The sequence below is a fragment of the Labeo rohita genome, chromosome 20 (assembly GCF_022985175.1).
Source record: "Labeo rohita strain BAU-BD-2019 chromosome 20, IGBB_LRoh.1.0, whole genome shotgun sequence".
Lineage (NCBI taxonomy): Eukaryota > Metazoa > Chordata > Actinopteri > Cypriniformes > Cyprinidae > Labeo > Labeo rohita.
Window position 1 is genome coordinate 497,190 of NC_066888.1, and position 15,910 is coordinate 513,099.

At 37.0% G+C, this 15,910-nt stretch overlaps 1 protein-coding gene across 3 annotated transcripts in view; it reads left to right on the plus strand.

Moving 5' to 3' along the window:
• Window positions 1–15,910, plus strand: part of lama2 (laminin, alpha 2) — a 224,208-nt gene that overhangs the window by 77,059 nt on the left and 131,239 nt on the right. For all 3 annotated transcript variants that reach the window (XM_051138593.1, XM_051138594.1, XM_051138595.1), the window contains exons 4-10: window positions 6,568–6,810; window positions 8,688–8,867; window positions 10,351–10,440; window positions 11,263–11,380; window positions 12,147–12,325; window positions 12,514–12,613; window positions 15,061–15,221. In XM_051138593.1, coding sequence (XP_050994550.1) covers window positions 6,568–6,810; window positions 8,688–8,867; window positions 10,351–10,440; window positions 11,263–11,380; window positions 12,147–12,325; window positions 12,514–12,613; window positions 15,061–15,221 — 1,071 coding nt within the window. The remainder of the gene's footprint in view (window positions 1–6,567; window positions 6,811–8,687; window positions 8,868–10,350; window positions 10,441–11,262; window positions 11,381–12,146; window positions 12,326–12,513; window positions 12,614–15,060; window positions 15,222–15,910) is intronic.

The following is a 15,910-nucleotide window of genomic DNA, read 5'->3' on the forward strand; positions in this document are numbered from 1 at the left end:
GCTATTGAGGTATTCAGCATGTCATTCCTTTGAACTCTCTTAGGTTGACATTTAAATACTTCTTTATGTAAACTTGGGAACAGTCATTCTATCGAAGCAGGGGCTGAAGCCCAGGGAATGGAAACTTCTCAGAAAAGAGCAGAAGATCTGCAGGTCCTTTCAGTAGATTCGTCCTGCTTGGATTTTGCCTCTGGACTGTTCAAAGTTATTCTGCACCCCAGACTGGATTACATTCAAGAATAGTCACATTGATCACACATTGATCAGTCCTTGAGAGGTCTGACCGCTCAGGCCAGTGGCATAAATGCTGGTGTGGTGGCATTGGTATTAATATTTCCATAGTGCCAGCGCCGGTTTGAACGTATAAAGGGAATTAGATATGTAGATTTGTACCTGGTTCTCTGAGAAGGGAATGAGATGCTGTGTCACACTGACAAACTTTGGGCATGCCTGACACATTTTCCTTCAGGCACTTGGAATCTGGGGATTCTGTGACAAAGATGTCATTTTATGGTTTTTGCTGACGCACCATGCTTTCATCACCTGACCTACAGATCAAAAGTTCACATACACCTTGCAGAATCTGCAAAATGTTAATTATTTTACCAAAATAACAGGGATCATACCAAATGCATGCTCTTGTTTATTTGGTACTGACCTGAATAAGATATTTCACATAAAAAAACAGTTATATATAGTCTACAAGAGAAAATAATAGTTGAATTTATGAAAATACTGTGTTGATACTTGAATGATGTATCACAACTGTGATCTTTTGTTCAGTGATAGTTGTTCATGAGTCCCTTATTTGTCCTGTACTGTTAAACTGCTGCTGTTCCTCAGAAAAATTCTTCAGGTCCCACAAATTCTTTGGTTTTTCACCATTTTTGTGTATTTGAACCCTATTCAACAATGACTATGATTTTGAGATCCACCTTTTCACCCTGAGGACAACTGAGGAACTCATATGCAACTATTACAGAAGGTTCAAACGCTCACTGATGATCCAGAAGGAAAATGATGCATTAAGAGCATAATTTTCTTGAATTTGAAGATCAGGGTAAATTTAGCTTATTTTGTCTTCTGGGAAACATGTACTGTAAGTATCTTCTGTAGCTTCTGAAGTGCAATACTAAATGAAAAAAAAAGAAAAAAAAAAATGTACACATCTTCATTCTTCATTTTACACCCCCGGCTCTTAATGCATTGTTTTTCTTTCTAAAATATCAGTGAGAAGAGTGTTTGGACCTTCTGTAATAGTTGCATATAAGTCCCTCAGAATATGGATCTCAAAATCAAACAGTCATTGTTGGAAAGTTGAAAACTACATAATTTGTGTGACATGAAGGATTTTTCTGAAGAACAGCGGGCAGTTTAACTGTTTAACTATCACTAAACAAACAACACAGCTCAAGTGTTTGTAAACTTCTGAAAGGGGTCATTTTTATAAATGCAGCTATTATTTTCTCTTGTGGACTATATTTAAACATCTTTTTTATGTGAAATATCTTATTTAGGTCAATACAATGCATACAAACAATTATGTGCATTTTGTATGATCCCTATTATTTTAGTAAAATAATTAACATTTTGCAGATTATGCAGGGTGTACGTAAGCTTTTGACCTCAACTGTACCATTAACCAGTCAAGATTTCAGACACCAGTCCAGCAGAAGCGTTCCCATATCCACAACGCCATGACGCAGTGTTTTGTTCCCTTCTCAGGGAACCAGGTTACATACATAACCTGAGATATTTCACATACGTTTTGCTTCTTTCCTTCACACTGCACTCAGAAACAAGCTTCCTCTTGCAAGACTAGCAAAGTATGGTATGTCAATGTTTTATTATTCATTATCACGTCCAAATCACGGACTAACAGCATACGTCTGAAGAAACAGGTGTTCTGTTCATTAATTCTCAGCTTTGAGGAATGTGTTGTGTTATTGTGATACTGAACTAAACTAATTATGCTACGTTTTACTTTGTATGGAAAATAGTGCGGTAGTTATTTATGCAATTAAAAGTTGTCTTTGCTTTGAGCTCTTGCACACACACTCTATCGCTCTCTCACACACACAAGCATTTGGCCTAAAAAACATTTGGCTTTTGTGTATGTATCACATTGCATTACACATTGCCAAAATGTATTAGTTTCATGTTTTCAGACGAAAAAAAAAAAAAAAAAAACTTCAGTGTATACTGGTTAAGTTTAAATTTATTGAGTCAAATCATGTAACATGATGTCAGATTCATCATGATATCAGAAAAATTAAGTGTTTACCCTTCTGGCTTTTCAGTTAATAAACGTTTTCTCAAGTTTGTTCAGCTGAACTGAAAGTTGCTGAAGCCTTTGAGAATAATCTTTGACAAAAGAGATATGACAAAGAGAATATACTGTCATCTGTGTGAGTGTGTGTGTATGCAGGAGGCAGGGTCTTAGGTCAGCGCACACAGTCAGATAAAGGAGTGCACATCTGTGTTTGAGTCGTGTCATTTCTGACAGGTCGTGGGTTATGACGTTTTTTATAGCTCTTCTTTTCTCTGTCACATACTGCGGGGATGCTTGTTTGTCTCTTATGAAATATGTGGCCTTTACTGGTGAGAACCTCTGCCGTAAATGAACACCCGAGGGCAGCTGCTGATGCTGTCATCTTTAGCACTGATCACACACACACGTTCACATAGTATTCCCAGAGGACTTCTGTTGTTGCTGTTTTATTACTAATCTAATTATGAATACTACAGACAAACAAAGCAATGTGTGTCATATAAATTTCTCTTTTGTGTTTTCCTCGAGTTGCAATTAAACGTGCTGTTTTTTTGCAACTGTTCCTTTAAGACTCATGAAAATAAGTGTAATGATTGGATAATCTCTTCACATGTGAGATGAGCAGCAGCAGTTTAGTTTGAAGAAATGTTCTGGATAAACTAGGGAGGAATTTGTGGGTTTGTGTACTGTACATCTATCCTGTTCTCAGTCCCAAGGCATCTGATACAACCTCATGTCGAAAAGCTTTGTGCGTCACTAGACCGATGGCAAAAGCTGTTTAACACAGGCAGTAACCCACTGTTTTTATTGAGAAAGCTTTGAAGTCAGTATACTGACACAAAGGCCACTGGAGATTTATGTTTGGGAATAATTTTGTCATCCCATCATGATTTGTTGGTGTGTGATTTTCAGAGTAAATGGCCTGAATTTTAGTTACATTATATGGATTTTTAAACCCCTGACTCACCTGACTCTTCTCTTGAAGGATTAGTTCAGCCAAAAATTTGCATTTACTGACCCTCAGGCCATTCAAGGTGTAGATGAGTTTGTTTCTTCATCAGATTTGGAGAAATGTGTCATTGCATCGCTTGCTCACCAGTGGATTCTATGCAGTAAATGGGTGCCGTCAGAATGAGAGTCCAAACAGCTGATAAAAACATCACAATAATCCACAAGTAAACCACATGACCATCAATTAACATCCTGTGAGGCCAAAAGCTGTGAGTTTGTAAGAAACAACAAATGCATCATTAACACTTAAATGCATACCTCAGGTCTTTAGTGACCCAGGTCGTCATTCAGTTTGACATCAACTTTCTTAGTATTCCTCAATCTATTTATTCTAAACAATATAACAAGAATAAAAAAAACTATAACATATAAAACAATATCTGTTTTTGTAAAAAGTATGTAGGGTCTCTAGAGACCCAAGGTGTGTAGTAGTGTAAGTATATTTTCCATGTGCAAAAATATGTAAATGACTCAATACATGCAATTGACCTTTATTCCTCGAGGTGGCACTGTTTGATGGGCAATAATGATGTGATGTTTCACTCATAATTACTGCAGGCATAAACAAAAGAATATCATCAGCAAAAATTGTGCTGGTTTGAATGGCTTTACTGCAGAGCCTTGTTGTCCGTCACATTAAAATCCACCCATTTGGACTGTTTTGACTTGTAAAGTTGTGGACTACCATGATGTTTTTATCAGCTGTTTGGACTCTCATTCAGAGGTTCCATTAGTGAACAAGTGATGACATTACACATTTCTCTAAATCTGATGAAGAAACAAAGTCATCTACGCCTTGAATGTCTCTTTTTTTTTTAATGATCAAAGATCTGAATGATTCAGCAAATTGTGCTTCTGTTGCCAGACAAGTATACACTTTCAACATATAAGGCATCAGGAACATTAAGATTTGTGGCAGATTGTTTGGTAGGCTATTATTAAACATAAACGTAGACTAAATATGCACTTATGAAATATGAGTTTATTAATAACTACAAAATATTTGGTCTCAAAATAGCAAGCTCTGAGTGACAGCTGAATTTATGCTAAATGTGCAACCTTATTGCTTGCAGGTGTATTATTCTGCTTTTCTGTGTATCTGTTTATTTTGATGTATATTGTTTTTATTATTATTGTTCTGTTTTGTTAATAGAAAATAAAGAAAATAAAACAACTCATACTCAATGTTGATCACTCACTCACATGTATAAGTGCCTCCTTTCACTGAACTACAAAGAAACATTTGAAGTCACATTTGAAGAGAAACGTTTATATATATATTTTTTTAGGTTTTTATATATGTATATATATATATATATTATCTATATGATTGCCTTCAGTGGTCCGGAGTCAATGATTACCCCAGGCCTTCGGTGTTGCCCTGGATGGTGTCATTATTCAGAAGTAGCTGATGACTGAACGCTGCAGTTGACCAATCAGAATGCAGTCCTCCAGCTGTGTGATAAACCTTGTGTATGATTCTTGAGTGTGTAGTTTGAAGTGTTCACTCCCACGTTTGACTGACGTGCCCTTGAATTACAGCTGTCTTTCATAGTTCAGTCAGATGATTGTGTATTCAGACATGTCTGTGTCGGTCCGGCCTCACCTCGCTCCTGCCTCCGAACATGACACACAAAACATCATTGTGCTGCGTGAATGACCGTCCAGAGCGGCTCATGAGATGTGTGTGGCTGTGCTCTGAGAGACGGTAACATGAGCCTGTTATCTGCCACAGATGAAAGAGCGTGTGATGCTAACTCTATTGTTGTTTTCTGTGTGTGTGTTTCTCATGGGGCGGTGTTACCTAAAAAGGTAACAGAAATGAATAGAGACTTCAGCCTACCTTCTTTTTCCCCCGTTTCTCATGTTTTCTTTTTATTCAGGTCAGCTCTTCAGGTAAGCTGGAATGTCACTGCGCCCCGAAGCTTTCTGAAGGCCGCAGAGAACCTGTCAGGGACAGCGTTTAACATGTTACACCGCGGTATACACACTCACGTGTCTGTCTGTGTGTGTGTGCCGGTGTGTGTAAGCGTGTGCCTCAGGTCTGCTGCTGCTGAATAAAAGAGTGAGGAATCATGGGAATCAAGTTTTACTTTTCTTTCTTAGATCTTCTCTTTCATTTCTGTTCTCCTGCAAGAAGCTCATCCATTATGGGAGTCTACTGCGAGCGTTATCACAGGGTTTGGTGTTTTGTGTTTGACGGTAATCAAAGATGCTGTGCTGAAAATCAGCCTGCAGAAATACAGTTCACAATAAGATCAGAATTAGTTTTTTTATGAATCTGAGAGTTTGAAGTTGTTGTAAAATAGCTGACATGGGCACATCTTTGACTGCGCATCACTATATTTGAGCTTCTATATAAGCTCCTCCAGGCCGTGTTATATTGTATGTGAACTCCGCTAAAGTACCTCCTAAGGAGAAACTACAGCACAACCTTCCTGTTTTTTTTTTTTTTTTTTTAATAGTTATCACATAATTAATATTTTTAAAATACAAATTATTTTCATTAAAATGTTTTTGTTTTTTGTTTTTTTGTTTTTTTTAGGTAAATTACCAAAGTAACATTCTTTAACTATCAGATTTTGTCAAATAAATAAATAAATGAATAAATCAGTAAATACAACATATATTATGCACCAATTCAAAAGTTGGTTAAAAAAAAAAAAAAAAAAAAAAAAAAAAAAAGTAATGTTTTTGAAAGAAATCTCTTTTGCTCACTAAGGCTGCATTTATTTGACCAAAAAAGCAATAAAAACAGAAATATTGTTCAATATTATTACAGTCCAAAATAGCTATTTTCTATGTGAATATAAAGTAAATGTAATTTATTCCTGTGATCAGAATTTAATTTTCATTAATCCAGTCTTCAGTGTCACATGATCTTTCAAAAATCATTCTAATATGCTGATTTGCTGCTCGAGGAACATTTCTGATTATTATCAATATTGAAAACAGTTGTGCTGCACAATATTTACGTGGAAACCATGATGGTTTTTATTTTTTAGAATTCACAGATTAATAGAAAGTTCAAAAGATCAGCATTCATTTGAAACATATATATTTTTTCGTAACATTATGTCTTTATTGTCATTTTAGATCAATTTAATGTCTTTTCTGAAGAATGAATAAATAAATAAATAAATAAGGCTTCAAAATGATTAATTCTAAAATTCTTGTTAAAAATGTTGCAGACTCTGTCAGAAGTAAAGTGTATGAGGTATATCAATTAAAGTGTATATTTGCGAGAATACTAATATACTGTTCTATGTTCTCCTCTCACACAGGTCTTCCAGATCGCTTATGTGATCCTGAAAGCTGCAAACTCCCCTCGGCCTGGAAACTGGGTTCTAGAACGTTCTTTGGACGGTGAAACATACACGCCGTGGCAGTATTATGCGATTACAGACACAGAGTGCATCACACGCTTCAACGTCGTCCCCAGAACAGGCCCGCCATCCTACATCCATGATGATGAGGTCATCTGTACTTCCTTCTACTCTAAAATCCATCCTCTGGAGAACGGCGAGGTGAGGAACCCCTTTACTCACAGGGCAACAAAATTAAGAAGCACAGTGAAAAGGTTTTAATGCCATTTTGAGATGACACAAATGGCATAGTCTGAAGAAATTATAACCTGTATATTTTTTTTTTTCATTAAAATCATTTTAAGTGTTAAACAAGGTATCATAATTTAGATTTTCATGTCCATCCTGTTTGACTGGCTAACCTCACATGGTAATCTGACCGTATATTATTACATGACTGATTACCAAATACATACATGGACATTAAATGTTCAGAAATGTACATATATGAGATTGGAACAACATGAGCATGAGTAAATGATGGCAGAATAGCCATTTTTGGGTGAACTGTCCCTTTAAATTTATTTGAATATGTTGCACAGAGGGTCGAGAAATGAACACGAAGAACCTCACAGAGTCTCACTCGACTGCATCTTAAGTTACCTCGTTAACTGTAATTCTTAATTAGAGAAAACAGACAAGAGAAAAATATATTCACAATAACACACACTAACTCAAACAGTACACTAACTCCAGTGTTCCTCTCGTTCACTGCCCACTCAATAACACACACTCGCTCTCATTTACACAGATATCAGATCACATTTACATACAAACCAAAAACATGTAGAATTATGCATGTTTGCATTAATACAGCTGCTAACTTCCCCACACAGTGCGTCTGACAGCTAATAGCAGGCTGACATGAACACCCACACACGGATGATAAATGAGATGGAAGTTCTCCTACAGCAGCCGGTTTGATGTGCGTGTGTGTGTGTGTTTTCTGAGAGTCAAATTTACAGCTGTCAGATCATAGGATTATATTGAACGGCATTGTGTGTGTGTGCCGTACTAATGAGGGAGGTGGGTGGGGAGATCAAGCCTGGACTCAAATGTCGCTCTATCTCCTTTAAAAACAGACAGCATGAACTCACACAGCACTAATTAGCACACATCATTAACCTAAGAAAAACAGCCCAGTGCTGCACACACACACACACACATGTGCGCATCACTTCCTTGAGCTGCATTGGCATTAAAACTGTGATTGAATTTTGTTCATTTGTTGATTAGGTAATATTCAATTAACCCTCTGGTGGTCTTTGGTCATTTGGGACAGAAAAATGTAATGGTTTAAGTTCTCAAACAATTTGAATTTATCAGAATGGTACAAAACTTGGTGATTTTTTTGGCACTTGCTCTATGCACATATGGTAGGTTGTGACATTTGTGAAAATGTGACATTTGTGATCTTCAAGGTCCAGCAAATTAATAAGAAATGTAAAAAAAAAATCAAAAATACAGAAATGTGTGGCTAAAAATTAGCAAAGTATTATTGACAATGCTGTGTATATATATATATATAGTGGATCTAGTGGTTAAACCATGGTATTACATATGATTTTTTCTACCACCAGATCTGTCTTCCATGCAATGGATTTGAAATACCTTTGCTATATTTTTAACTTAACTGCATTATTGTATAACTGATTTAGTTTATATAGACAAAATGCAGCATAATTGTAAGGTGGAGATTATCTAGTGCCTTGTAATACCATCAAAATATAAAACAAATTGCTTATTTTCTTTGTTTTCAGCCTCTGAGGACAACAAGTGTGAGGAAAACCAGAGGGTTAATTGTATTATTTTTGTTTAGCATTGTTTTTGGTTAGCAAGATTACTTGCAATTGCACTATACAATAATGCACTATACATTTTGAAATATATATTTACCTCTGCCTAAGCTGTATGACACGAGAAAGTTGTCTGTTTTTATTTCCCCAAACAAAAAAAAAAAACAGGATCAAGCATGATTGAGTAAATGATTCAATGACTCAGTGATTCAATGTCACAATTCATCACTTATTTTCTTTCAGATTCACACCTCACTAATAAACGGCCGTCCCAGTGCGGATGATCCATCACCCACATTACTCAACTTCACCTCGGCACGCTATATCCGCCTGCGGTTCCAGAGGATACGTACCCTAAATGCTGACCTCATGACCCTCGCCCTCAATGACCCCCGAGACATCGACCCCATCGTCACCAGACGGGTGAGTGCCTCAGGTTGAGCTGGAGATGCTACAGTGCTAGCGTGATGCTACTGTGAGAGGGAGAATGTGCCACACATGTGTTTGTCATTGCTCAGTGCCATTCATACGCCATCTGTGAGTGTGGATGGTTGGAGCTAACGCTGCCTGGGCCCCTCATCCATTACCAGCCTCTCCTCCTCAGACAGATGGGTTTTAATTAAAATCATACAGTAATTAACAAATCAGCCCTCTCTGTTCCTCAAAGACACCATATCACACGCCTCCACCCACCCACTTCCTCCTACAAAGTCATTAACTCGCTGATTGACCTGTTTCCATCAAAGAAGAGTTGCATTGAAATGCAGGATTACGTTTCTCACATGCATTAAGTAATTTGGATAAATGAACCCAAAGTATTTAGTTCAAAGAGTCACAGTGCAGTCTGAGAGTCTTAAGCCTTTTTTCGCGTTTGATTACGAGGCTAACTTAAAGGTGATGTGTGTCATTCTGATATAAAAGTGTATTGTTTTGAGTTTGGTAGTTTGACTTACCCAGGAAGTTTAACACTGTGACTCTGTGACACTTTCAAATCACTGATCTGTTTGCTTGACACACACTGTATGCAGTAAAAATATAGTATAAAAGTGTGTTTGTTTATTCATTGATGCTCAGTCAGTACCTTTGAGGGTGTGTAAGACAGTAGTGCTGGAAAATATATGTATTACCTTTGCAGCATCCTGTTTGTGTGTACGTACCTTGCTGAAACACCCAGCATTAATTCCATGTTAGTTCAGGCTGTTATATGCTGGTTAGTGCTGATACAGTGTTGGTCCAGCTGGTAGTCATTTGATGTTTTCAATAAGTTATACAACTCAAACGTGTAAAACTTGTGTATATATATATATATATATATATATATATAAAGCCAGGAGCAAAACTTATTGCAGACAATAGTAACAGTGGCTGAAAGTAAAATAATTTGACCAAAGTCAAGGACAACGTGCCCAATGTGAACACTGATCACCATAATAGTGATAATAGACTTCAGATTTTTTGGTAGGTAATAATTCACATCTAGATGAATTCCTTACTTTCATTTATATATTAAAAATATTTTGGCAGCTTCAAAAACTCACACTTTCATCATGTGAGGGGTTAAGTGAATTTGTAGCTGAAAAGCATGAGTGTTCATTGAGTTTAATTTACAGATACTTTGCTTCCAAAATTTTTTGTGCTTCCTTAGTGCTACACCATGGTCACATTTGCTTCTGTAAATATTAATAACAATAACAATAACAACAACAACAATAAATTATTATTTAATATTATTATTATTATTATTATTATTATTATAAACCCTGACCTCTCACTTTGGAGGGTAAAGTGTAGGAAATAGACAACAGTTAGTTCTGGTCCTTGTTTCCATTTTAGTGGATGCAGTAATTAAGTTATGTATTGCAGTAGAGTTTGAGTTTAATGTGATTGTATTGCTTTTGTTTTTCAGTATTACTACTCCATTAAGGATATATCAGTAGGAGGCATGTGCATCTGTTATGGTCATGCTAAGGCCTGCCCTCTCAACCAGTACACCAAGGTTTGTCATCGAAAGCTAAAGAATCTTTATCCTCAAATGATTTCATATGTGCACTTTAATTAGGTTTATTGCTTGAGCTTTATTACTAAGTTGTTAATTAATTTTGGCTTTTTGGCCTTTATGGAGCACTCGCAAAAAAAAAAAAAAAAAAAAGAAAGAAAGAAAGAAAGAAAAACAATAATTAAATAGTTGCATTTGTGTCTTGTATTGCCATAATGCTGTATTTTGTGGCACAGGTTTGTGTGTGTAATAGCTTGTGTAATAGTCACTACCACTATCATCAAAACGTCGTTTCGTTTTTCTTTACAGCACCACATAATGTCTAGCACATTTTCAGATAACTTTATAGACGTGTAAATATCTAAATATATTATCTAAATATGTGCATATAAAGAGGTCTAGAGGGCGAGATTGAATAACAATACACAATTTGACACAATGCCAATAGATGAATGATAACAGAGTTTAAATTTGTATTGGTCACATACAGCGCAACTGCAGTCACGGCAACCCAAATTCGAATCCCATCTCGAGGTCCTATGATGATCCCACTCCCCTCTCTCTACCCAGTACTTTCCTGTCATTTCTCCACTGTCCTCTCAATAATAAAGTAACAAAAAGCCCCCCAAAAAACTCTGCTTTAGTAAACATAATGATAACACCCACCTTCCTGGATTTGATTGGACCAAAATAGTGGTGCTTTCAACACTTACTCAGTTCTGCATTGTGTTTGCAATCTCAGATTGAGTTTTAATAGGAAGGGATTCTTTATTTCTAAATGATACACAGTTGGTTTGATTGACTGTTTGGTTTCCATGTCAGAAATTCAGCTGTGAGTGTGAACACAACACTTGTGGCGAGAGCTGTGACCGCTGTTGCCCTGGTTACAACCAGAAACCCTGGATGGCGGGAACCTTCCTCACACGCCATGTCTGTGAAAGTAAGAGATTTCAGTTCTGGGGTTGTTCCACAGAACTGAGCATGCTGCTTTACTGACCATTTTTGTCTTTTTGTAGGTGTGGTCTATAAACATTAGGAACATCTGTTCATATCATATGACATCTGACATCACATCATAGTCACCTTATGTAAAAGTTAATACACCCTGATATATATTATGCAGTTTGTTTGGTTCTTTTAGTCTAAATTGTTGATTAGCATTTTAAGATTGGCTGATTTAATAGTCCAACACTGGGACTTACCACTGTTTGTATCCCTTTGCTACTGAGCAACTGTTTGTTGCTCAGTGTTGCTGTGTCTTTATGTGGAACTGTTTTTGTTGGCAAAGCAAAAACCCCCAAAGTAACTGGAAATATTGAGTCTAAAATGTAGGTAATGTAACATGATTATTTAAATACTGTATTAAAGCAGTATCACTCAATCTAGCTGCTTTGTTACTCCACTAATTTCTCAGGAAAGGGCCAAGCTGCGGTTACTAGCTTTAACGGGACATTCTTGAATTAGTAGCAGAGATTTTGACATCTCGTTTGGCCTAGCGATGGAAGATCCTGAATTCATTGTGCTGTTGGTCAGAGTATCAGCACACCTGTCATTACCTGTGGCTGAATCATACCTGTGCCAGTATTCAGATCAACTCTTCCTCATGTGGTATTGCCATATTTTCAGTGCCATGTGTCAGGAGCTGCTTGTAAAGCTGAACTGCTTCTCTTATTGTTGTATAATTGTGTGATATCTTTATTTGCCAGAGTGTAACTGCCACGGCAAATCAGAGGAGTGCTATTTCAACCATACTGTGGGTGATGCTAAGCTGAGTTTGAATATTCATGGTGAATATGAGGGGGGCGGAGTCTGCCTTGGTTGCTCTGAAAACACAGTAGGCATTAACTGTCAATCATGTGAAGACGGCTACTATAGACCAAAAGAGGTAAATTTCTTTTTTCTGTTCTGATAACTTTCTTGCCCCTCTTTATTCATGGTGTGACTTTAAATCCAGCCCTAGATTAGACATGAACTGTTGTCATGGGTCAACATCATTTTTAATGCAGGACTCAGTGAAGGGACAATCAAATGGTATTTGTTGTGTAATTGAGCATCATGTGGATATTTCCCCAGGTGAGACCAGACGAGCACTGGCCCTGCAGACGCTGCTCATGTGACCTGAGAGGTTCACTGCACTCTGCATGTGTTCCAGATGAGAGTCAGGCCACCGAAGGTACAACACAACACCACACGATATTTGTCGATATTGATCGTATCACCGAAACCACATATGGAGGTCATTAGAAGCGCATGAGCACAGTGCATTGTAGTGTAAACACTCATCCTTCCTGAATGCATCACATGGTAGACGGAATAAAATTTGCCACTGGCTTAATTAGTAATGATAGTGTGCTGGTTTTGTTGAAAAATCTGTAGTAGAATTCAATTTTATTAGCAAAAAGAAACCTACCATTTGAAGGAAACAACAGAGGATTTGTCCTGTCCTTGATAGTTGGACATTTGAAAATTTTGAAAACTGTTTCACTGCAAATATTCTGAATATTTAACTTTTTCTGGACGTCTTTAAGAAAAATGAGTTTCTAGGATGGCATTTTTATGTTGGTGAACTTAGAGACGAGTGTGAGTACAATCCAAACACAGTATTTATTAAACAATAAAGGACAAGGATAGATTGTATTTATAATGAGTTTAACGCACATGAACGGCACAACAAAGTTGTTATTAGATGTGGGAAACTTGAAATTTTCTTTAAGCCCCGAGTTTCCAAGCTGAGGGTGTGTCAGTGAAAAAACATGTCGGATACAATGGGCGCAGCCAAAGACAATAGATATGCAGCATCTGTATTGGCTGTAAATTTGCTGAAATGAATAAATTTTTTGTAATGTACAATAAAACTACATAAGTTACATATGCAAAATATTATATTATTGTATAATTACCATAGAATATATAATGATGCAGTTTACATCACCTTCATAAATTGAATAAGAACAGAAAAAGCAAAAACACAATGATGCACATTCTTTAGTCATCATTTTGTAGATTCAGAGTTTAATCGTTGAATTTTATGTAGAAAAGATAAATCGCCATCTTGTTTCGATCAAAGTGACTTGAACATACCTGACGTCATAATGATGACTTCTCAAATCGTAAGTACGAAAATCCCAGGAGGACTTAACGCAGCATCAGAAACCACCACAGAACAGAGGCAGCTAACACAACATAGGACAAGACCTGACAAAGAACACAAGAAACACAAGGACTTAAATACACAGGAGATAACAAGACTAACTAGACACAGGTGCAGATAATAAAGGAAGAAATAAGGGAGACCAAAAAAGCTACAAAAAGACTACAGTAGCCACGTTTACATGTACATTTTTTTGTCATTGCAATTAAAATCATTCTGATTGAATGATTCAGTAGACTGTTTACATGAGACGCTATCTAATCCGATGTGGTGTTTATATGTGCTGGGCCTTCAATTCTGGGACATGCTAATAGCGTACAATGAAAACAAATACAAATCACCAGAGTAAAAAAACGTCAGTATTTGCGTTTATATTTTTGATAGCTGTATGCACTTGCTTAGAATAAGCAGACTTGCGTTCATTTGAGCACTCAGTCATGTGGTCAAAACACGACACATACTCACTCATACGGTCGTCTTCTTGTAACGTACAAGAACCAAATTGATTTCTCGTTTGCAGTTTCTAATAACTAAGTTGCACAGATATATCTACCAGAAAAATGATAAACACAATATAGCTTGATCTCAGCCAGCTGATCAACACATATCATCGTATCACCCTAATTTCTTAATGTTAAAGCATGAAGGATACTGAAAAGTTTTACTGTACTTAAATGGAACAAATACACAATTTCTTAATCAAGAGTTGCTGAACATTGAATCAAAGCATGTGATCTCTGATCGCATGTAGTTGCTGACGATCACGAAATCGTGTAGTTGCTTTCTTATGTGCGCTGTTTTACCGGTTTCATTTTCGCTTTCGAAATCTATCGTGTTTAGCAAGGAGGAGAGAGGATGGACGGGGGGCACGGCCTGCAAATGGCCTTGGTGTGACACTTGTCCTGCTTGACATCGGCGCAAAGTAATCGGTTTTAACATGTTTACATGGCAGAATTTTAATTTTGTTCAGTTTATAGAAAGGTTTATCCCACTTCTCTCAAACCAATTACAATTTCATTTGGTCTGAGCATTTTTTATTCCAACTGAGGTGTTTATATGGAGCATTTTCATTTGGATTGGACTTTTAAACCGATTACAGTGCTCCATGTAAAGGCACCTAGTGACACACATAGAAAAGCTTTTAAATTTATTGTAAATTTATTATTTATACATCCTACATTATTTTTTATTTAAAATGTAAATCGTTGAGTTTCACTCTGACATGACACAGCAAACTGTCACTGGACCATTTCTATTTTGTCATACAGTATGTCCATTTATGAATGTTATACATGAGCTGTTGATACAGCAGTGAACACCAAAACCAAAAGCCACTTAAAGAGACTGTGAACATGATAAGATATGAGTATGAGTTTTTTTTTTCCTGTTTGTTTGTGTGTTTTTGAGTGTTCTGTGTGTGTGTTGAGCAGGAGCTTAGGCTGTAATGGTGTGTTTTCTTGTCTTTGCAGGTTTGGCAGTGGGCTCGTGCATCTGTAAGCAGGGATACGCAGGTGAGAAGTGTGACAGGTGTGCGTTTGGATATACAGGATTCCCTCTGTGTGAGCGATGCAACTGCAGCAGTGAAGGCAGCATTAACCAGGATCCCTGCCAGCCGCCCTGTGTGTGTAAGGTACGACACGTGTTACCACATTAACACTGTCCTCCCTCTGCTTATGATGACTGCACTCACTGCTACCGCAACACTACCACATAGGCATGGACTGTATAACCAAAATATTACTAGCCTTTTTCTAGTTTGATTATTTAATCTTGGAATAGATACTTGTGCGCCTATTATATTATTATCATATTTCATAGTTTTCCTATATATAGCCAGTGTGGTCAAAAGTTCAAAATTGTACATTATCTCATAACTTTTGCATCTTGTGCTCTAAAAATGTGTTTTTTCCCCTTTGGCCATTTTAAAGACACACTTTTACAGTGTAAAATTTGCCTCACAAAATGTATTGATTCAATTTTTGATTTCCCGAGAAATGGCTTCGTGGAGGTCAGTGCGATTCCTTGGGTGTGTAGGTTGGGGTCGCGTTGTTTAGATATTTATGGATGCCAATCTGTGTTTCTGAAATCTGCTGTTCACAGGATGCTTTCAGAGTTTATCCTGCATCAGCCAGTTACAAAGAGTGGTTTCTAGAGCAACCGTGCAGGATGAACTTTGACCCTGGTTAGGTTAATTATTGACATGCAGAAGATCACACATACACAGTTTGTGGGAAGTACAGAGAACCTGCAGCATTAATGATTTAAAAGCAACTAGTCCTAATGTCTAGCACAGAGATAATTAGACTCACTGATCAATTA